The sequence below is a fragment of the Sitophilus oryzae genome, unplaced genomic scaffold (assembly GCF_002938485.1).
Source record: "Sitophilus oryzae breed Bouriz unplaced genomic scaffold, Soryzae_2.0 scaffold_89_pilon_pilon, whole genome shotgun sequence".
In the NCBI taxonomy this organism is placed as follows: Eukaryota; Metazoa; Arthropoda; class Insecta; order Coleoptera; family Curculionidae; genus Sitophilus; species Sitophilus oryzae.
The window spans coordinates 220,832-244,942 of NW_022147527.1; the positions used below are offsets into that span (position 1 = coordinate 220,832).

Genomic DNA, 24,111 nt, shown 5'->3' on the forward strand with positions numbered 1-24,111 from the left:
GTTTTCATTTTAACTAACTACACAAGACATTCCAGCCAACTAAAGACGTTTCGTGAAATGGGTAATAGGTTGATATAGTTTAGAATAAAAATATTTAAATATAGAGTTTCGATATTTATTATCATTGCTTGGTACATATGTACCTATAGAGCGAGTAATTTGGTGATATCGGTTATAGTTAATTTTCATTTATTTAGAGACAAATCATTTTTATTTAATTTTGATTATTAAATATTTTTACAAATGGTGCTGTTCATTTCATAAACAAATATCAAGTATTATAACCAACTTATTTTTTATGCCGTACCAAAAAATGTAAATTATATAAATAGTTGTTAAATATTGGTGTTAGAAAATATCGAAACTATTGGTGTTAGAAAATATTGATGTATATATACATACTTTTTATAAAAAGATTAATATATACAGGGTGTCACAGGCTGAGCGTGCATTAGAAGTTTCTGGATAACTACAATATCTAGATCGGAGATTTTTTGCAGACCATAGTTTCACAATGAGATCTATCTATTAAAAATAATTTCAATATGGCGGCACTTCCGGAAATAGCGGAACTTAACCTCAACTTACTTATTTTAAATGAGTACCCCTATTTTTTATTACATACTTAAATTCTCTGTAAAATTTTATGAATTTTGATTAAACATTCTATAGATAACATTAACCGTTTTTGAAAAAAAAAATATTTAAAAATTTTGGACGAAAAAAAGTGCCTGTCAAAAAAATGTGTGTACCCTAAACGTCAAATTTAGTGATTATCAAGAAAAAAATTGTTAAGAAAAATATACGCTTTAAAACTAAATCTTAAAAATAACTTAAAAACGATTAATTTTAGGTATATAGACATGTATAATAAAAAGTAACGAATTGAACAACATTTTTACTAGTGAAATAAAAAAAGGGGGGTTTCATTTGAAAAAAAATATTTATGGTAATTTTTTAATTGCTCAATTCCTTGACAGCCACGGCCAATATTATATGACATTCAAACAATTTAATTTTTGACATAGCTAGCCACATGTCTTCTCATTATGTCACAGTCACTGTAGTAATCACTAAATTTGACGTTTAGGTTATACACAGATTTATGACAGGCAGTTCTTTTTGTCCAAAATTTTTATATATATTTTTTTCTCTGTTAATGTTAAGTATAGAGTTTTCAATATCAAAATCTATAATTTCTTTTTAGAATTTAAGTATGTAATGAAAAATAGGGCTACCCATTTAAAATAAGAAAGTTGCTCTCAACTTCCGCTATTTTCGGAAGTGCCTCCATATTGAAAATATTTTTAATCAATAGATCTCGTTGTTTTGCAAAAAATCGGCGCTGGCAGGCACGTATAGCCGCCCATACTAATATATGTGAATAAAAAGTTGGTAGGCAGTTCTTTCTATAGGCATTTTTCAATTTTGGTCCGCGGTTATTTCCCCTATCCGCCACCTGGGGTCGCGTCCGATGGGAGTTTGGAGTTCTCCACACGGATTTTCTCAAAAACAGACTACGGAAACACGGAATATCTCAAAAACTGCGACTTTGACTGATTTTGATGTTATTACACATTTTGTTGCAAATATTATTTCTAATCTTAAATTGAAAACCGCGTTTCGCTAGCTACTGTAATTTTGAAGTTACGATTTTTTTAAATTTTTAACCCCCTCCAATACCCCCATACCAACCCCCCACCCCCACTAAAAACTAATAGCCAGATTATCGGGTGCCACAGTATTCTTGTGCCAAATTTGGTTAAAATCGGTTTAGCGGTTTTTGAGTTATCGTGTTACAGACGGACAGACAGACAGACACTATCAAAAAATTTTGTATTTAGGTCATTTATGACCCAAATAACTCATTTTGAGTGAAATTAAAAAAATTTTTTTTTGCCGATCTTAATAGCCTACCATTAGAATTTTTTTTAGAATGAGTGGGAGGGGGGTTAATCACTTCGACCTTACAGATCCATTGTGTTCCCCTTTCTTGAATCATAACTCATCATACAGTCCCAGGGCTTTGACAAAAGCCAGTATCTGGGACGGTTTTATAGAGGGTAGTTCTCCATCTCCAATATCAGTCGTACCAAAATTCATGGCACGAATGGTTGTCATCTCGGCGCACTCAGTGATGAGGTGTACTGGTGTTTCCCCATCTTCCCCACAGAATCTGCATTCGCCGTTTCTTCTTAGTTTCAATCTACTGAGGTGTTCGTTGAGGAGACAGTGTCCTGTTAAAAACCCCGTGACAATCCGAAGATTGTTCTTACTCAGACCCAGGAAGATCTGTGATTTTTCTTCATCATAAGCCCTCAGAAACTTCTTCGAGTGTCTTAGACCATTGGAAAATTTCCATTCCAGGTTGCGGATGGAATCTTCCAAGTTCTTGAGTTCCGCCTTGAGTTGGTTACCACTTGGAAAGCAGAACGGTTCTGGTTCAGTTAGTGGAGTGTTCGCTGCTTTCCTAGCTAGATTATTTGCTTTTTCATTGCCTTCTATCCCTTGGTGAGCAGGCACCCAGTGTAGGAGGACTTTGTTTTCTTTGCCTAATTTATTCAGCTTCTCTATGCATTCTTTGACCAATTTCGAATTGATTGATACTGAGTTGATCGCCTTTAACGCTGCTTGACTATCAGATAAGATGGCTATTTCTTGTTTCCGATAGTTCCTATCTAAGATAAGTTGTACGCATCTCTCGATAGCGTAGATTTCTGCCTGTAGGATACTAGGGTAAGTGCCCATTGGTTCGGAGTAATTAGCTCTCGGCCCAAACACTCCGATCCCTGTTCCCGTATTGGTTTTGGAAGCATCAGTATACCAAGTTATGGTATGGTCTTTTAACTGCTGGGCAAGCGTTTCGCTCTTCCAATCCTTCTTATTGCTCAATACTACATTGACATGTCTGTCAAAGTTGTACGTTCTTGGCATATCGTCCACTGGGAGTTGCAGGAGTGGTATTTCCTATAGCCTACCATACCTGTTGGTATGGTCGGCTAAAAATATCCAATCTATATATTGTAGTTCTTTAGAAATTTCTAATACACGCTCAACCTGGGACGCCATGGATATTGTCGACTATTTCAAAATATGTTCATATGACTTGATACATTCATATATGGGAAATATTTGATGATGTGTCAGATGTTCTGTATGATATATTTTGAAAATGTCATATCGATGTATATCGACATTTTTATTAAAAATGCACGTCTTATGTATAATTTGAGGTTCTGCATAGTTATTTCATTAAGGTTTAGGTTAATTCTTATTTTAAGCATGATTTTACTTTTACTCGATCTTTCTAATTAAAGTATATTACATGTAATACAGTACTATATTATATTAAAATATATTAGGTATATACTGCTAAAACTACCACACATTACATTATTACAGGCACATAATTACTAAAACACATCACTGATCATTTTTATCCTATCAACCAAATATTTAAACTTAATTTTAAAATCTCTAGCGAACCAGAATTCCGATCTCCAAGAGTCAAATTCCTCTACGACAAGTGGCGTCACGTGTGGGTGCTTTCCTGGGAAAGACAGAGAGAGCTATACGATCATCTGGCTTATTTGAAGGAGAAAGAGAAGGCAGACAACTTCTCTTGGGACGACTGGAGGAAACGTTTCTTGAAGTTCATGAACTACAAGAAGTCGCGTCTAACAGATCTATTTAGGAAAATGGACAAGGATAACAACGAATTGATTCCTAGGGAAGACTTTATCGATGGCATTATTAAGACCAGTATGGATTTGTTCCTTATCAATATTGATCTAAATTTAACGTCTGTAACTTTGTAGAATTCGACACTTCGAGGTTAGAAATGAAACACGTAGCGGACATGTTCGATGAGAACAACAGAGGTCTGATCGATTGGAAGAAGTTCATTGCTGCATTAAGACCGGATTGGGAAGAAAAGACACCCGATAACGATGCTCAGAAGATACACGACGAGGTGAAGCGGTTGGTGATGTTGTGTACTTGTCGGCAGAAGTTCAGAGTGTTCCAAGTTGGAGAAGGAAAATACAGGGTAATTTTTTTATTGCACATCCATTACTGTGTGCTATATTTAACGTCTTAAACAGCCTCTACATTATGTGGAGAACTCTTCGAAGCAGGTCTTGACCCACGTCGGATTGCCTCGACCTACTTTCGATTCTTAAAAGCGCCTGAAAATTACTTGTGAGGAGGACGTGGAGGGATTTTTTTTGGTGTTTCCTGTTGCCTCGTTCAATTTTGTTTCGTTTTGAGCTTTTTCCAAAACCTCGCGGTATCTGTACCCGAGGCAAAGGATTTTTTTTCATAAATCTCAGTAAAATAAGTAAACCTAGACGTTTCTAAAATAGCTTTTGTTACGATGATATTTCGTTAATTAGATCTCGTTTTATGTTAACATATATTCCACAAGATTAATATTTAAACACGCGTTTATAATATGTAGAGTAGATATTAAGAACAACACTTTTCACTCAATCTGCAGGAATATAATTCATATATGTCCATTATTTAATTTTAATGAAATTATAATGAATAATTAGTATATAAAATTGTATAAGTTATATTTGTTTACGCGGCCTTAATTATTGATTAATATAACTGTAGTATTGCTTGATTAGTAAATTAGCAACATCATCAATATATCGAGCTGATTGGGAAACTTATTTATTGGCCCGATGTCAATAATATATACTTTTATATATAATAACATTGTTTGATATAAATCCATACAAAAATAAGAAATAATTAGACTATTTTTTAAATAGTTTAACACCGTGGATTATTACCTATAAAAAGCGGACCGTCAGAACAGTTTAGTCACTGCGTATTGCCTTGCAGTTTTACGAATTTAAGTTTTGGACATATATTTTTTTGCTATGTTGTAATTAATAATGTTAGACAATGATTAAAACTAAATATTCTTGTGTAACCTTAGAGGAATAGCCAATTTAATCTACCATCTGTAACTGTTTCCTAAATGTACTGTTTTTGATTTTTCATAAATATTTCGAGAAATAATTCGTAAAACATTTCGGGGATAGTTTAGTGGCTGTTTTTCATTTTATTGAAATTCAAATATATCATAATAACCTAACCTAACCTAACCTAACATTTTATTAATGTAATATTGTAATCTTTTAGTTTGGCGACAGTCAAAAACTGCGCTTGGTTCGTATTCTCCGAAGTACCGTAATGGTACGTGTCGGAGGTGGATGGGTAGCCTTAGATGAATTTTTACTGAAGAACGATCCATGCAGAGGTACGTTATTTTTAAAATCTTCTAATAGTAAATCTGTATATGCTCGAAGTCCTTTATTTGTTCTTAAATTTCATAAAATTAATAAAACTTATGATGCTAGTAAAGGCTCCAAAAATATCTACTTAAAGCTTAATAAATTAGTTTGTGACTGATAAAATTTTATGGAATTTCAGAACTAAATTTTATTGACACTTTATCTAGAAATCAGTAAAAAATATATTAACAGGGGATATTAAACAATCTGTAACGATAATAATATATTATTTCATTATTAATAATAAAATGATTCAAGTTAACCAGCTTTACTATAAGTCATTCTAACATGGACGAAAACGAAACTATAATTCTTAAAGTAACCCAATTCATGTATTAATGTGGTACGACCTAAACTACGTCTCTTGAGGGTACACATATGCCATTTATACTTTTCTAATCTTCTGTAGCAATTATATGGACATATAGCTAATTAATTTACTGTAAAATATAATACCTAATGTATAGAATGAAAGAGCTTTAAATATTTTAATGTCGTAGATATGCACGATTATTTAAAGTTCTTTCTGCTTATCAGTTCATCGTACTAATCAATAAATTTAATTTTTTCCCACTTTTAACCTTTCCTGGATCATCACTAATTATTTTTTGGTTAAATTTAATAATTATTTGCAATATCATTTTTCATACGCTTTTGATGTTGTACCTTATGTTACACAATGGCTTATAAAAACAGTTACATTGGTTTTACCCATTCCTAACCCTGACATACCTGAACAGCACGAGCCATGGTGTCCACTTGGTAAGATATAAAACATATTATATTTTGGTCTACATTACTTAACTGATTTTTAAGTCTTTAAAATGTAGCATGCTTATTATTCACAATGTTTCCAAAAATACATTTTATAGTATGCATCTGTAGTGTGTGATTTGCTTGAGGTTATGTATGAAGTTAGATAGAGAGAGATGGACGTGGTAGTGTGTAATTTTTCTTCGTATGTTTTTTATGACCGCTAATGGTTTTTATCGTTTCATTTTCGTTTCTCTATGGATATTTTTTGATGTTGCAATATTGTTGCCTAGGTCAATTTTTCCGTAAGAAGTATATGTAGGAATGTAGTGTGTTGCGGAATGTGTATTTTTCGAAGCATTGCTATAAACCCACAAATGTTTTAATTCGAAATAATTTAAAAAAAAATTGGTAATATAAAATTGCATGTAGACCAAAAAAACTTGTACATAAACTAATTTACGGTTTTTGGTTAATTTTGATTATTTTTGCATGGATTTGGTTGCTCTACTAAAACTAATTTTTTCATGAATATGATTTTTTTTTTATTTTATAAGATGTACATTTTTTTATAAATAACTGTTTTATCATAGTTTTCATTTTTATATACTACAATTTTGTTTATTATGGTAAAACTTACTTGAGATGCATGTGTTTCAACGAGAGTGCTTTAATATTATCAAAGTTAGTTTCTAGTTACATGCAATATTTAGTACTGCACTGAATAATTTTATACATTTACTATATAAAGCATTAAAATCTTTTGCGCTATCAAATTCATAGTTTTTCACGAAACTGGTTCATTAAATTTTTTTAAGGTCTAATTTAGATACAAATTTGAGTATTGCATGTTAAGGTTATTTCCAGATATTCTTTCTACTATCTGACACTTCTGGTTTACCCGAAACTAAATTGCTTATTTTTAACAGAACCTTCTATATTTTTCTATGTTTGAATTATGAGATTTTAAACCCATTTTTTTTGTATATGCCAAATACCTAAAATATATTTAGCCGTTTTTTAAATAATTCCTATTTTACGTCAAAAATGACATTTGCAGGGCAAAATATAATTAAATATTTTTCTGCATCACTGCTTTTTTAATAAGATTAGATTATAATTCTTTTATTAATTAATTAGTTCATAAACGGCTAAACTCAGGAACCTATATCACACTATACCTTGTTTAGAATTCGATGTAGAATTTAAAAATCAAAAAATATAGGGGTAATTGTATTATTAATACTCATACATTATAATATCACCGTAAGTGCCAGGAAAGTAGAAAATATTTTAAAAATAACGTACGCCTGGAAATAATCCTAACTTGAAACATTGAAATTTATATCTAAATTAGATTAATGATGATTAATGAAACGTTGTTGATTGAAAAGTTGCGTGAAAAATCCTGTAGAAGTTATTATACCGATTATTAATAAAGTATAAAATACCATATGATCGAAAAAAACAGCGCCCTCTTGGCTTGGAAGTGAGGATTGATGACATTCATCATATAATTTTACATATAAAATGACAGCGATCTTCACACATAGCCATAGCTGACGCCGTTTTTTTAGATGATATTGTATTTATAGAAGGAGATATGAACAAAAAATGATTATTAATAAAATTTAAATTTTATTTATTAATAATACGTTAGGTTATTGATAATATAACTAGTGTAATATATAATGTAAAATAAAAAAAAACACAAAGTCTCGTTGACGCACACGCTACTGTACAATAACATTATTTTGACTGTGTTGATAGTATTATCTATATTCAGAGATTATAATGCATCGTGAAGCATTATAATGTAATATACTAGTATACCAAGTACCTAATTTTCACTTTTTATGTCATAAAAAAATTCGAAATTTATTTACCCCAATGAGTTTTAATTAGACGGTATCTATTATTTATGCAAGTTTCAGTCAAAGTATTGCTATTGGTTAGAATTATTATTTACAGTATATAAACTCTTTTATTTCGATTCTGGTTAAGCATAAATCCAGTTATCCGAATTAATAGAGTCACTACACTGAAGTCCAGAATAATTAGGTTACAGTTAAAAATATTATTTTCTTTATTCACAGTGAAATTATATATTTCAAACAGTTGTCTATGCACATTTTCATAAGTATTTACTTATTTTAGTACAGTTTATTTCCATAAATATCTGCTCATATCAAACAAAATAGACGTACAATAGTTATACCATCCTGGACACTTCATCTGCGTGGTTTGTATTTTAATGCATGCGACAGTGATAAATATAAATGACCGGCTGATAGACAGAGAGACGAAATAAAAAGCGCCATACAGCGTTGCCGGCTTTCACGTGTGTAGGAAAATGTGTGTAGAAAAAAATAAATTATTATAAGCTTTCATGTATATTACTGAAATGAAGATAATATATCTTAGCTAAATATAATCTTTTACAGCTGCAGTAAAATGAGTAACTAATTATGAAAAATAAAGTTTCAACCCTAGATGCAACATTTTTCGTAAACGCCTACTTGTGCGCTTTGAAATTTTACTGCAAAATCCGGCAATACCGCATAGAAGAAATGAATCAATCCAACTTTTATCTCCTTTTAATACATTTCATTTTTCATTAAGCTGTCTACATCACTGTCTTACGCGTTAAAATCAAGACCACGCTGTGACGATGACCATATCGTTATAAAATATTAATGTTATTTTTAACATACAATCCATTGGGATTAAATCATTTAAAATTAATTGTCAAACTACAATAAATTCTTGCAAATCACACAAATTAATTCTCAATATTCCAAATAATTTTTTAACCACTGTGAATACACGTTTAAATAAGCTTGTTGGATCATCATCAGATAAATAAACCTTAGGCATCTGCCCATGATGGTATCTGATTTTAGTGTGGCAAAAGTGCCTTTGGTGTATTGTCGTTCCTTTGTAATGTAATGTTATGTTGTGAAATCAAAACTATTCAAGGACAATGATTTTGCATTACATAAATTTAAAAGCAACAATGCATTTATGTTTAAATTCATACAAAATATTTAATACATGTGCACAAATGCACGTTGTATGTATAAGGAAATAGTTTGTCTGTAACCTATTGATACTGTGACTAGTCTGATACTTCGACAAGTATTTTTGCTTATTTTGTTTTGTTTGTTTTTCTCTTTTTCTTTTCCGCACCCGCACCGGTCCTCACACATTACTCTTCCTGTTTTCTATTTCCGTCCCCTCCCTCATCCACTGCCTCACTCCACGCCACACCGATCGACGTCACACCACAGCTAAGGGCCGCACTAACATAGAGCTGCGCGAGCAATTCATCCTGGCAGATGGCGTCTCACAGACCATGACCGCTTTTAAGAGCAAGCGGTCGTCGGCCAGTCCTGTCTCTGGCTCGTCATCGAGCTCACTGCGCACACCACAGGGGCCGATCACGAAGGTATTGCACCGCACCAACGACGATTTTCTATTGGCGGTCGATTGGTGGTTGTTAAAAAAGGTTTCTATAGAAAAAGTATTAAATTATTTTAAGAGAATAGTCGCGACGTGTGCCCTGTCAGTCACGCTTTAGCCTATCACGATTTATTGTTACCTTGGTAACGACCGTGAACTGCTACTTTTATTTCACGGTGAAAAATATCACACGTAGTGATTTTTTGCCCAACTCTAATTTGTAGGTAAACGAACCAAGAGTCACTGAAACTTATTTTCAAGTTCGAAAGATGGTCGCTTTGGGGCGTAGTAGCAACACATAAGTGAAAATGGCAGTTGTCTTAATTTTTTCTAATTGATATACAGGGTGGTCCGAACTGTATTCAGCAAACTTCGGCAATATATTCTGCGGATAAAAATAAGTAAAAAAGTTCGTATAAATGTATGTCCTAAAATGCTTAGTTTCGGAGATACAGGGTATAGAAGTTTAATTTTTATTTCGAATTTTTCCAAATAATTTATGAAGTAACTCAATATTTGGATGAAAATTGGTGCCTGGGAGTTTTTTGACATGGGGAATTTGATTTTGATGTCAATATAACACCTACTTGTAGGGGACGCCACCTACATATTTTTTACTGGTTTGAAGACTAATAACTTTTCGTCCATACCTGTATAAAATTATTGAGTAAAAAATATACACTTACGGCGTCTTTTACGTAAAAAAGGTCTCATCGTAAAAATTGCTACCGAGTAATGGTTCTCGATATAATTGGAATCGAAATTATCAATACCTGTCATCATGGACATACATTAAAAATGTTGACTAAATAATAGATATTAGACTGAAATCATAAATTTGAAATGTTTTTGTGTCAACAATTCAACAGAAACTGTTTTATCATCATTTTTTCGCAGAAAAATTTATGATTAATTTAAAAAATAAAGATTTCCCAAATTTATTATTTCAGTCAAATAACTATCTACTCAACATGTTTATTTTTTGTCAATAATGACATGTATTGACTATTTACATTCTAATTATCTCGAGAACGATTGCTCGTAGCGATTTTTACCAAGAGACATTTTTTACGTAAAAAGTCACGGAAATGTATGTTTTTTCACTCAGTAGTTTTATACAGGTATGGACAAAAAGTTATTACTCTACAAAACAGTTAAAACACATGTGGGTGGCGCGCCCTACAAATAGGAGTCATATTGACATCAAAATCAAATTTCTCACATCAAAAAACTCCCAGACACCAATTTTCATCCAAATATTGACATTACTTCAGAAATTATTTGGAAAAAATTGAAATAAAAATGAAACTTCTACACCCTGTATCTCCAAAACTAAGCATTTAGGACATACATTTATAAGAACATTTTTACATATTCTTATCTGCAGAATATGCGAAGTTTCAGTTTGGACCACCCTGTATATTGAAGAAATTATTATACACTCTTTTGCTTCAGACCATTTGTGTTTAATTTCAAAAATAAAGTGATTGAGGAAGGTGCAACATATTATTATTTATTATTAAATATTGATATCTCTTTTGGACTATGGTGTCGATTTAAGGATCTCACAGACCAACGCGGTACTGCGGGAGCGGTAACGCTGCGATGGACAGCTGGATGTGGCAATTTTTTTATCTTCTTTGTGACGATTTCTTTTTTTATCTTCTTTGTGATATCATTTTTTCTTAGAATTTCTTTCTAAAAATACGAATGGGGTTATGATATTGTTCACGGAAGAACTTATGAAGAATGTTGGAGCTGCAAATTGGTCCTAAAAATTTTACATATATTTTAGTCTTTATTTATGTCTTATCATTTTTTTTACTTTTTTATTTTCCTGATTTTATACGTCATACAGAATTTGGCACATCCGATTAATTTCTCGCTAAAGCCACGACAATATATTCCACCAATTCCACCGTCTTACTAATTCATGGGAACATCTCACACCGCATTGGTTTGAGGGATCCTTTATGTCCGATTTTATTCAACTTAATCTAGAAACAAGTGCCTTTTCATTCTTCTCGTGAAGCCATAAACTTCCGTAATACTTTGGTCACTAGATTGTTCCTTCTTGGGAATTATATACAAATCCTATGACTTTTTTACCTCATTTTATTTTGTAGTAATGAAGGGAATTGAATACTGAAATTAGAATAGCCAGCTCCTTGTGTAAGTTAAGAAAGGTGAAAATGGTCTTCCTAATTGTCCAGTCCTAAAGTCGGACTGGAAAATTAATATCTCCGTTTTTTGTAAGAGAAAAAGTAACAAGAAATAGAGCGGAAATTATTCTCATCCCCCATTTCAGTTGATTCTAAAATTTTAAGGAAATTCATAATCTGGCTAGATGCATTTTTTTAAATTAATTTTGATAGCAAGATATATGAATAGCAAAGAGAAACCTTTTTAAACAAATCCAATCCCGCCTTTATCATACCGTACTTGACTGCCTGAAAAAAAATACTGTACAGTTGGTCAAGTACGATGTGAATTGATCACATTCATTCATCTGCTACTTAGTAGGTATGTTTGCATTTGAGTTACAAAAAGTATAACTGAACGATTTGAAAGAGAGTGGATTTTATAGTAATTTAGGTTATTGAAATTTGTCATGCCACTGCTTTTGTAGTTTTTGTTTTGGTTGGTCAGGTAGGACTATATAAGTACTTTGTATGTCATAGAGAGCATGAACATACCCATTTTAAGGACCGGGTCTATATGAAAATATAGTGTTTTTGGTTAACACAGGTAAGTATAACCTTTTTACATAGTAAAGTATGTATTTTATTTTTTTAACTGTAATGAAATATGAACTGAAGAGCAGCTATATGGAAGAGTTGTTTTATAGAACATCGACTCGAAACATTCACCTCATGAGACGAAAATAACCGGCTGCGATCAACTAATACATGAATTAAGTGTTAAATGTTCCCTCGGACATATTTATATCTCGAACTATATCGCTTTATTTTAATTCTGGTTTAGATGGTCTTTTTTGTAGATTTTTTAGTAGATTTTTCGTTTTCTTTTTCCTATTATTTTAAAATCTTTTGGGTTTACACTTGCTTAATACACGCACAAATATTTGTTTATAAATCAATAACTAATATTTCAGTTTTTAGTTAAATTAATTTTTATTTCATAGATAATTACTTAGATATTGAATTTAGGGAAGTAATTACAGTATTTTTTTAGTTTCTTAATCAAATTTCAACCAAAATATTGAGATAATAGATATACATACATTTCATCTTTCTTTTTTCCATATAATGACTTTCTTCTCATTTAAATCTTAAAATAATAAATATTCAGGCATCATATTCTTATCACTTCAATATAATGACTCATTTATCATCTCCAATTTGTAGACAATAAATATTCAGGCATACTCATCTTTTATTATCAACACTTCTTTTTCATTTTCAATACTAATATAATAGATGTTCAGGCATTTCGTAATTTTCATCTCCAATGCAATATCTTCTTTCTCGTCAGTAATTTCTATTCTCACATTTTTTCAGTTCCATTTTCTGTATAAGAGATATTCAAGCATGTCATCATTCTCAACCTCAATATAATAACTTCTTTCTTATCTCCAAATTATGAATAATGCATATATTTTCTGTATAATGTATATTCAGGCATCCTCAGCTTTCTCATGTCCACTCCTTTCTCATTTCCAGTACCAAGATAATAGATATTCAATGATATCACAGGCCGACATGATTTTTGTAACACGAGTCAGTTGCAGAATTTCTTCATAAAAATATGCTTCTAATAACAGAAAAAATACTCCTGAAGCTCCTACACGTACCACTTTTCAGTTGCCTAATTACGCCTCTTTTTTGCAGGTAGTCATTATCTCAAGATAATAGATATTTAGGTTATCTAATTTTTCAGGTATTCCCAATAGACTTCAGGTATTAAAATCTTCGGTAGATTCTTGGGCTGACATTAAATTTTATGATGAAAAATTCATAAATTCTGTCTGAGCTCATTGGCGTACCGACCTAATAAGGGTGGGGGAAGCTCTTGAACGTCTCAGTATTTAAAACTCTGTATCTTCTAAACGACTTATCCGATTTCAGCAAACTTAGGCTTGTTTGAAAGAGAAATGTACGTTTTCAAATACCCAATCCACTGCTACCAAATAGTTACAAATTAAATTGCTAGAGGGCGCAATTTCCAATAATAACAGTTTTTTTTTGATTTTGTCACGAAAATTTAAATCATACGGTATAATTTTGATGTCATATTCGGAAAGTAGATTAAATTTGCAACAAAAAACGTTTAGACCGCAATTCGATATCTTCATTCGTTTCAAAATTATTGCCGGAAGAATACTTTTGCAACGCTTTAAATTTGAAGAAATGGTTGTTTTCATAGTTTCGGGTTAAACTTTTGAATTGATAACAGGTAGTTTTCATTTGTCATATTCCATTGCCCTCCTTCGCACTTCACCTAGGCTTAGGACTAGTCCAAATCATGTAAAAGTAAAATTTGGGCGTGCTTAAAGGCCAACAGGCCACAACAAAACAACAATAATACCAGTATTAAAGTTTTTAAGGAAAAGCAATAGAAAGACTATTATATTTTTTTTTTTTTTTTTTTTATAAAAACCTCAACAACCATAAAATTAGACAAAAAATTTCATGAAATGCTTTACCTACCACGAAACTATGAAAACAAGCATTTTTTTTTTTAAATTAAAGCGTTATAAGAGTATTCTTCCGGCAATAATTCTGAAACGAATGAAGATATCGAATTGCGGTCTACGCTGCGACCAGAATTCTCCAACTGCTGGCTATCAAAAACCACTACCATTCAAAGGCCTCGTGATCATCAAAAAAAACTGTTGACCCGGTAAGGAGAAATTGCGCTGCTGTTAACTATTTGGTAGCAGTGGTTGAGTACGACGAAAACGTGCATTTCAAACAAGCCCAAGACTGCTGGTAAGCTCGTTGAAAACTGCAACTGAGACGTTCAAGAGCTTCCCCAATTCTGATGAAGTTTGTATACAAAATGAACATTGAGAGAATTATACTCATCTTTTATTATCAAACGACTTTTTCATTTTCAATACTAATATAATAATAGATGTTCGAGGCATTTCGTAATTTTCATCTCAATGCAATATCTTCTTTCTCATCAGTAATTTCTATTCTCACATTTTTTTCAGTTCCATTTTCTGTATAAAGAGATATTCTAGCTATCTTAATATATTGAATATTGTAATATTGAATGATGTTTTATTAATGTAACAAAAAAACCTTACGTGTTACGACTTTTTTTTTGCCACTTTCGTGATTAGATAGGTTCATTCTACCACAATATCCTATTGAGCTTTGTGTTACATCGAAAAAATTTTTTTTTGTCGGCCTGTGTATTCAGTCAGATAATAGATCAGTCTAATATCTTCTCATCCACTAACTCTAGATAATTGATATTCAGCCATCTCATCATTCTCATCCCCATTATAAAGACTCCTTTCTCATTCACTATCTCAAGATAATAGATATTTAGGTATCTAATTTTTCTCATTCCCAATACGACTTTAATACTTTTTTTCTTACTCCCGATATAATAAAATATTCGCTTATATTCTTGGGCTGACATTGTCTTTATTGTTGAAATTTTACAAAACGTTTTGATTAGGTTTTAGTCACAAGTAGTTATGAATACTTACGTGAGTTAATACAAAAACTAAATTAGGGTTTTACATCAGTGTAGTATCCACTTCTTCTTGATGTCTAATGCTCGACTGGCAAAGCCCACAGCCCCTCAGAAAGTGTGTAAAGCATTTTAGCGTGTAAAGCGATTAAAGCGTCTTTTTATATACTAAGAAGCGCTAAATGTTTTGGTCGGGCCACTCGTATATTTTCGTATTATTTTGTTTCGAGTCGCAAAAGACGCTTTAAACGCTTTACATGCTAAATCTCTGTACTCGTTTTTTGGGTGCCCATCGCTTAATGGGCGTATTTATTTTGTTTATTATTCCATACACGTTATGCGATACTGGACATCGTGGTATGGTGCTTGTTGATACATTATTCGACTCCATTTGAATTTTTTTTCATTTACAATTTTTCTAATTACTTAAAAACTTCTAGTGCGATCAATATTTTGGTTAAATAAATGAATAGTTAATATTTAGTATTTAGGATATTTATGTAATTACTTCCCTTGACCGTGTTTATATATGCAATTTCAAACTGGTTGTAAATAACTTTAGAACTTAAATTCACTGTAAAATTTAAGAATATATCCCCGGTAAATATAACTTAATACACAAGACACGGCCGGTCTAGCACACAGTACCAGGCACCACGTTTTCACACACCTACACCTACACCTTAAATTTTCTCTCGATTGTGACGAATACGCATGTGTGTTGTTCTCATGTAGCTCACGAACACTTAGCCGAACTGATGCCGATCTTTGACGAGATCCGGGCTAGAGGGGAGATAGGCAACGCGTATCCGCTGCACGTGGGTTCAAACGCCGGACCCACCCTTCACTTGGCCCACGTCAATCCGAACACTTGCTATTGGGTAAAGTTGACTACTTGTGTGACGTGAACCGATCTCGATATCGGTGTCAATCGCAATCGTTTCACTCTAGAATTCCTTTTCGTGTGTTTTGACTGCTATTTTAGGTACTTATCTATTTTACTTCATAAGATGTAGGCTTATGGTATTTTACTTTTTAAGTACTAGTATTTAATTACTATTCATAAAAAAATCAGTTCTCGTTTTAGCATCACAAAATACACTAAAATATTATAATACAATATAGACAATATGGCGTTTTTATACAAATGTTTATAAAATTTTATTTAAAAATGTTTCAAGGGTGTGAGTGAGACGATTGTGTTGTCTATCATGTTAAAAGAAATATTTAGGTGTATGGTGTATAACTTTTTCAGTTATCTCTTTTTATTCTTCAATGCATACCGGGTGGTGCATCGGCATTGGAAACATAGGAAATCCTATGCAAATTTTGAACTGCGCAAATATTGGTTCCCCTGAATTTACAGCGAAGTCGGTAATAGGTATTCCAGAGGTCTGCATATGCTGAATACACATGTCAAATTTGAACAATTTTGAACAAGTCGATTTTAACTAATTTAAGAAAAACTCCATCTAGTTTTAAATTGAAACTAAACAGGTAACAATTCAAAACCAGGCAAACGCTAACATACCTTAAGAATCCATTTCACTAGTCCGAAAAAGTAGCAAAATAAGTGTTCGGCATTTAACGTTTTATGTAAAACTGGCTAAGTATTTTTTTCACAAATGAAGAAGGAAATTAAAGATAAAGGATTATACTATATCCGTATTGTAGCACATTTTTAGACAACTTCTTTATTTTTAAGATTGATGGTCAAACATCAACAAAATATTCCTTATGTTTGGACTAAATTTTCTCGAAAATAAAGACATAATTTAAAATTACGTTACAATACGGAAGTAGATTGAAGTTTTGTGATTATAGTGATATATAATTTATATCGTTCTGTAACAAATTGCTTGCTGTTTTATGGCAAATGCTGAAGCCCTCCATATCTTAATCAAGCTTTAATCCAAGCACGTGTGTTTGACATTTTGGGTGTGGCTTATCACGACAGGATCTGGCTAAGTCTTAGGCAGATTTCTGAAATATAATATATATTTCCTTCGTCCACACACCCGCTTTACCCTGAGAGCGACCCGAACAATACAGGAGTTCTTAAGTTTTCAACCTAGGATTTTGTGAATGTCAAATTTAATTTTCTGTACGTTACGCTTTTGCCTAATTTGGACAAGTTTTATAACAAACAGATCTTTAAAAAATATATTTACGATGTAAAATCAATAGGGAGCCAATATATGGACAATTCAAAATTTAGATGGGATTTCTTATGTTTCCAACGCCTATGCACCACCCGGTATATATTTTTAACTTAAATGTTTTTTATTTTTTTTATATTGTATTTCTTTTAACATGCAGCAACGGTTTATATATGTAAAAATATATAATATTGTATAATTTAGTTTATTGTGATACGATATTCTGTGCACATGGTTTCGGTTCTCTTCTAGAATATAAGGTATAGTTTGTGCAATATTTTCAGAAACTAGCTAGGCTAAAGGCGCTCGTGTAAATACATTTTATTTCATTCTCTAGAAAACATATTGCTTTAGCTGTAAATTCTGGCTAGAATCTTATGTGACTTTTTGAAAATCTGTACAAACTTCACAGGATTCAATCAGCATGAGCATGACAGTGTTGCGGAGGTTAAAATAAAACAATAAAGAGGTTTCGAGAGTTATTATCCCCTGTGGTTTATAAGTGTTTTATGTGCGGAATCACTCTAATTTTTTTGATTAATATTATTAAGCATTTATCCCTAAATTAAATCTGATATTATTTAATAAAGATGTTCTTATTTTTAAGCATTACTTGCCAAAGCATTACTAAACCAAACAAAAAATATGGTGCTGTAAACATAGTTTTTCTACAAACATCAGTAAAAATGTAATTTTTAACGCATGCTGTCAGTGCCTAAAATGTGACATTATGTTACTGATGCTAAAAGTAATTTACTTTTAGCACTGGTGCTAAAAGTAAGTCACGTGATTTACTTTTAACGCTGAAGCGATAATTGTTACCCTAGCAACCATAAACTTCATAATTAATTTGATTTCAGAATGACATATATTATGAATTATTCATTAACGTGAAAAGTAATAATACCTTGATATATACGAGCATAAACTTGTTTGTAGAAAAAATAGTGTATGATATGTGTGCTAAAAGTGATTTTATTTTGTTCGAAGGGATGGGATAAGTCCCAAGCTTCCCTTCTCACAAAATAAAATACCACTTTTAGCACTTATATCATAAATAACTATTTTATTGCAATAAACAAGTTTCTAAATATTAGAGATGTAATAAAACATCAGTCAATATTTAAATGACATGATTGGATTCTCAAGTATATTTTTTTAATGTTCATTGTATTCTTCTATTTTTAAGCATTTGTGTTTTCTTTAGGGCGAATGGTGAATCTAATTGTCCTTTAAAATGTTTTAAGTATGTAATGCTTAATGTAAGATTTTTTATATCTTTGTGGTGGTAACATATTAGTAATTTTATGGGAATACGCCAATAAAATAAAGACTTGTGAATCATATATTTTCTAGTTATGAAAAAATCACTGGTAACCAAACCAAACACCATAGAGATAACTTGCTTAATGTTACATTAACTCAAAGTTATATGAAAAAATAAAACATACTATTTTAAGAAGTATTCCTATTGAAAACAAAAAGATATAAAAACAAGTTAGGATTTTTTTAATAATATTTGTTAACAGTTTGATTCTGAGAAGTTAGGATTTTTTTAATAATATTTGTTAACAGTTTGATTCTTTAATTCTTGTCAATGTATTTTTATTTGAGTATTTGTTTTATTGGCGTTATTTTTAATAGATTATTGAAATGCTTAATGAAACTATACACTATTTAACTCAAAATATAGAATAAATCACAATGACGGTAATACTATAATGAAATTGATTCATTTAGTTGCTGTTATCGGTCCAGAAAAAGACCACCACAAACTTTTGTATCTGTCCCAAATGCCAATGGTAGGTATCCAGCAGGTCAGTAAGAAAACATAATATTTAAATACAACTTTTAGCCCTAAATCGCACACTCGAACTTAGAACACGTTCTACTACTCTTTTTACATTTTTGAAAAATAAAATTGAAATATTCTCTTTCATTTTATCTAAACGAAGATTGTCTTGACCTCTCCAGATCACGTAAAAACTATTCTGTTGGTGAGTATAGTTGTTAAACGTTAAAGAATCCACGTTTTAGATATTGCAATATTTATACAAAGTTTGTTGGAATTCGAATAATTAAATTTGACGACACTGTGCTCACAATGATGTTTTTTTTTCTTTAATTTGGTACCGATTATTAGAATCTAAGTATTATTTCAGTGGCACTGACGTTTTGAGAGAATGAATGATGAGTGACTGATTTTTGTGTATGGTAGGAAGTATATTTTTGGAAATGTTTGCCGTTTTAGTTAAAAGACTTTTTCCAGAAATATATTTATGAAACTACTACGCTGTTTTCCATAATCAGTAAAATTCGAGTTTGTTTATAGATTGAGAGTAGATCTTATAAATTCTATAAAATAATATTCAAAATTTTAGTAGTGATATGCGCCATGTAATTTATTAAACTTTGAATTTTATGATGTCAGTTTCATCTTAAAACAACCTTTTATCGAGTGTAAAAGATCACGGCTTGGCTTTAAACAAACTCATTTTTTTCTATTTTCTACCACTGAAATATAAATAAACAACCTTTATTAATACATTACTCCACTATAAATTTAGGTCAGAGAAAGGTCACAGAGGTCAGTACCAATGGGAAGCTTACCGCGCAATACCAAATCATCATTATCTGCTGGAACTCCCGATTCATTAAGCGACAATGAGAGTGGATTTAGAACGCCAAGAAGGCCGACGTATCGGTCAAACATCACCCCTGGTGGATCGAGAAACAACTCGAGACCAGCATCTAGAACGGGTAGCAGGCCTGGAAGTAAACCACCTTCTAGGCATGGGTCGAATTTGTCACTAGATAGTACAGGTAATATTAACAAAGAAAAATTAATTATTCTTTTATTAAATTTGCTATTACTATTAGATGATACCCCTTCGAGAATACCTAGACGAACACCAACTACCTCAGGTCGCAGTTCAGCAACGCTGTCGTCTGCCAAAAAGACAACTCTGAACGGAACGGGTTCAAGGCCAAGGACACCTAGTGGTCTTCGGTCGCCTGCTAGTCCAGCTCCTAGGTATTAGTTTTTTCTATAAATAAATCTCCTAACATACCAAAATATAATCCAACACTAAATAATTTTTGATTTAATTTTGGGAACTTAATGATAAAAGAAAAAATAACAAGAAAATGTAATAAGAATCTTCTTAGATGATATACCATTTAAGAAGTTTCTTGATTTCGCATTTTCATTTAAAATAACTAATAAAAGGTAACGTCGTGAACATTTTTATCGAGATTTAAATTATTAAAATCTATTAGTGTTAGTATACCATACTTAATTATTCATTTAGCATTGATTTCTCTACTACGCCATATTAGCCTCATGTTCCTAAAGTTATATCAGATACTTAATAAGTACATAAATATTCTTTCTAATCAAAATTTTAAAAGCATTGAATTTATAGACTAATTTAACAAAAAAAATATTGTATCAAGTAGTTTAACATAATAAGTGATTGATAACTGTAATGATTGAGCAACATGATATTAAATATTTGTTAATAGAATGATTAGGTGCATTAGGACTAAATTTTTACTATAAAATTGCGGAGAAAATATTCCATGTAAACAATTAATTTAAATTTGTATAAAATCTATTTCAGAATAAAAACAATCTCTATGACAATAAGATTGACTATTTTATTCTAAAATATGATTTTTATACAAATATAAAGCTTTCCAACACTACTAATAGAGGGCATGTATTTTCTTTAACCTTCGGTAGATCAACGGGCATATCCAGAGCCTCAAGCATACCAACCTTAACAGGACTTAGTTCAAGTTCATCAAGGTAAAAGAAAATGGGACAAAATTCTGTCATGTTCTGTATATATTGTTCGATAGCGATATTTTATATATTATATAATTTTGTTTCAAAATTCCGTTATAACTACTTTGCCAGTACTTGCCCTATTTTGATAGGCATTAAAAAACCATCTAAATTTGGAATTTTAACAAAATTATAGTATATATTATTTCGCAAAAATATGGGAAACCGGTTTTGGTAGACAAATTAGAGGGGCAAAATTATAGATGGGAAATTTAGTGGGTTACTTAGGTTTTTTTGGTAATTGGGCCAACTAATCCAAATTTTATTTTTTTCAAAATTGATTTTGGAATATATTACTCTTTACAGGAAATGTGTAAATGGAAAATGTGAACATTGAATTTTCGCCAATTCCAGCAAAAATTCCGTTTTAAATCAAAATTTAAGGTACAGTTTCGGTATTATAGCAAGCAAAAAATAATCTTGGTAGATTTTGACAATAATAATATTAACTAATAACTCTTAATATTTTTTAGTCTAATTCCAAATTTTATATACTAATTAATTAAAATATACTTTGAAAATCTTCAGTTATTTTTTCAAATGAAATGTATTTATTTAAAAATAAATTACACAAATTGATCAGAAAATGTTAGATTACTATTACTAATTATTAATTTATAATGAAAGGTTGGCCTAAGAAACCAGACAGAACATTAATGTATAGACAGACTTAATAGAGTTGGTTGAAAAAAATATCTTTCACTCAACACTTATAGTTAAGCTGTCCACAGACCAGCATACAAGGGGGGCACATAATATGTGCGACGACATGCGTAATATTCATGCGTGAGAACAAAATTATTGTACATTTTGTACAGCAAAGATGTTCTTAAATACTGTATGTACCAAGTCTAGGTTATTCGCGACTAGAAAAGAAATCTACAAAATAAGTTTACGTTGATAACCATTGCGTTGAATCCAAAAGGAAACCAGCTAAATGTCATTTTCACAAAACATCTAAAGCGTTCTTGAATAGTTGCATTTAGATTTTTTAAATATCTTTTTCTTTTTATTTTTTGTTTCTGACGACGGGAGGAGATATACTTCCTAAAACGTTAATAATTTTTTGTCGATTAAGATTTTTTTTACTAGTAAAATGCCACTGACAAACTAGTTTCCGTTTGGATTCAACGCAAATAACTTTTTGTACGACAAAACAACCTTATATGAGTTTATCAAACAAGTACGTAAATTGTTCATAGACCGGAGTATTCATGCCATTTGGGTGTTGATTTTCATGTATATTACAGTACAGTCAATGTGTACAGGGTTGGTCAAATTCGACGCTTTTAAATGGAAACACCCTTTTCTATAGGGGATAGACGAAAACTAATATCGGTGTCTGGAGCTCAATTTTCATCAAAAACATGATGGTGAAAACCGCACATCAATATCTGTTACCGTTTCAGAGTTACGGGTGTTTTTCAAAAATGTGAATTTTAACAAATCGCTGTAACTTTTGCTATGGAAAATTTTGTATTTCTATAAAACATTTCCAAAGCACCTTTTACGTAGAATTTAATGGTTTAAGTATAATTTTTTAAAATTAATAATTTAAGGGTTATCAACAGAAAAATTGATTTTTATTTGGGACACCCTCTATATTTTTAATTAACTGAAAAGAATTTAAAATTACCTTTTCAAAAATATAGCACACTTGATATTTTGCTACAATACAGAATTTTAAAAGTTCGCCACTTTTAACTAGTAGGCTTTGGACCCCTTATTGATGATATGCCCTTAATCGAACTCGATAATCTAGACAAGAATTAGAAATACTTAGCAGTTATGAGAGGGTATCTTTCACCCCCACTGAGTTAATGAATTCCGCGATAAATGTTCAAAAATTGCCCCGTCTGTCCATGACAGAAGACGGTCGATATGTCGAACACCTGTAGCAAAATCTCATGTCTTGGTTTGCTATTTATTTTTATAGTTATTAGATATAGTTTAAATGTGTTGATGTTGATTAAATATATTTTAAATTGTTATAATTCTGCATCTCTCATAGCAAATATTAGTTTCGTTTTAACTGATGCTCACAGCTAGAATTTTTTGGCGGTGCCGTTCAAAGCTCACTTATTTAAAGCGGGCGAATTTTTATATACTCTATATCTCGATGAATCTCTAAGGAATCGAGCAAAATATCAAGTGTGTTATGTTTTTGGAAAGGTAATTTTAAATTCTTTTCAATAAATTTAAAATATACAGGGTGTCCCATATAAAAAATCAAATTTTCTATTGATAATTCTTAAATTATTAATTTTTAAAAAAATATACTTAAACCATTAAATTCTACGTAAAAAGGTGCTTTGAAAATGTTTTCTTAAAAAGAAAAAAAATTCCATAGCAAAAAAGTTACAGCGATTTGTTAAAAATGCATATTTTTGAAAAACACCCCGTAACTCCAAAACCGTGACAGATATCGATATGCGGTTTTCACCATCATGTTTTTGACAAAAATTGAGCTCCGGACACCGATATTAGTTTTGGTCTATCTCCTATAGAAAAGGGTGTTTCCATTTAAAAGCGTCGAATTTGACCCATCCTGTACAGTACACTATGGTGTACTGATCAAAGTGAGGAGCAACTGCTTACAGTATAAGTCCTATAAAAATATAGGATCTTCTTCTTTTAATGCGCAGTAGTGAACGCAACGTCTATCGGCAGTTAGACGACTCGCACGCTGCTCCAAAGAGCATAGCAAAAGATATATTAAAGAGCCAGTTTTCTTAAAATACTCTCTCGAAAACGTTACTAGCTCTTTAACTATCAAATAATTATATAATAAATAAACAACTGGCTTCTTACATTTTGCTTTATATCATGAGTGCTATTGGGTCGGTATTTACATGTGTGGAAGTGAATCACATAGGAATCTTATTAAGGCAGAGTGAGAAAAATGCGA

General features: G+C 31.4%; 1 protein-coding gene across 1 annotated transcript in view; it reads left to right on the forward strand.

Annotated features, from left to right (window-relative positions):
* Nucleotides 1-24,111, forward strand: part of LOC115890619 (microtubule-actin cross-linking factor 1) — a gene marked incomplete in the record, with an annotated part of 244,898 nt that overhangs the window by 214,193 nt on the left and 6,594 nt on the right. Inside the window, 7 exon segments of the mRNA XM_030910899.1 lie at nucleotides 3,482-3,762; nucleotides 3,819-4,048; nucleotides 5,158-5,275; nucleotides 15,930-16,075; nucleotides 19,921-20,176; nucleotides 20,234-20,387; nucleotides 21,099-21,164. Coding sequence (XP_030766759.1) covers nucleotides 3,482-3,762; nucleotides 3,819-4,048; nucleotides 5,158-5,275; nucleotides 15,930-16,075; nucleotides 19,921-20,176; nucleotides 20,234-20,387; nucleotides 21,099-21,164 — 1,251 coding nt within the window.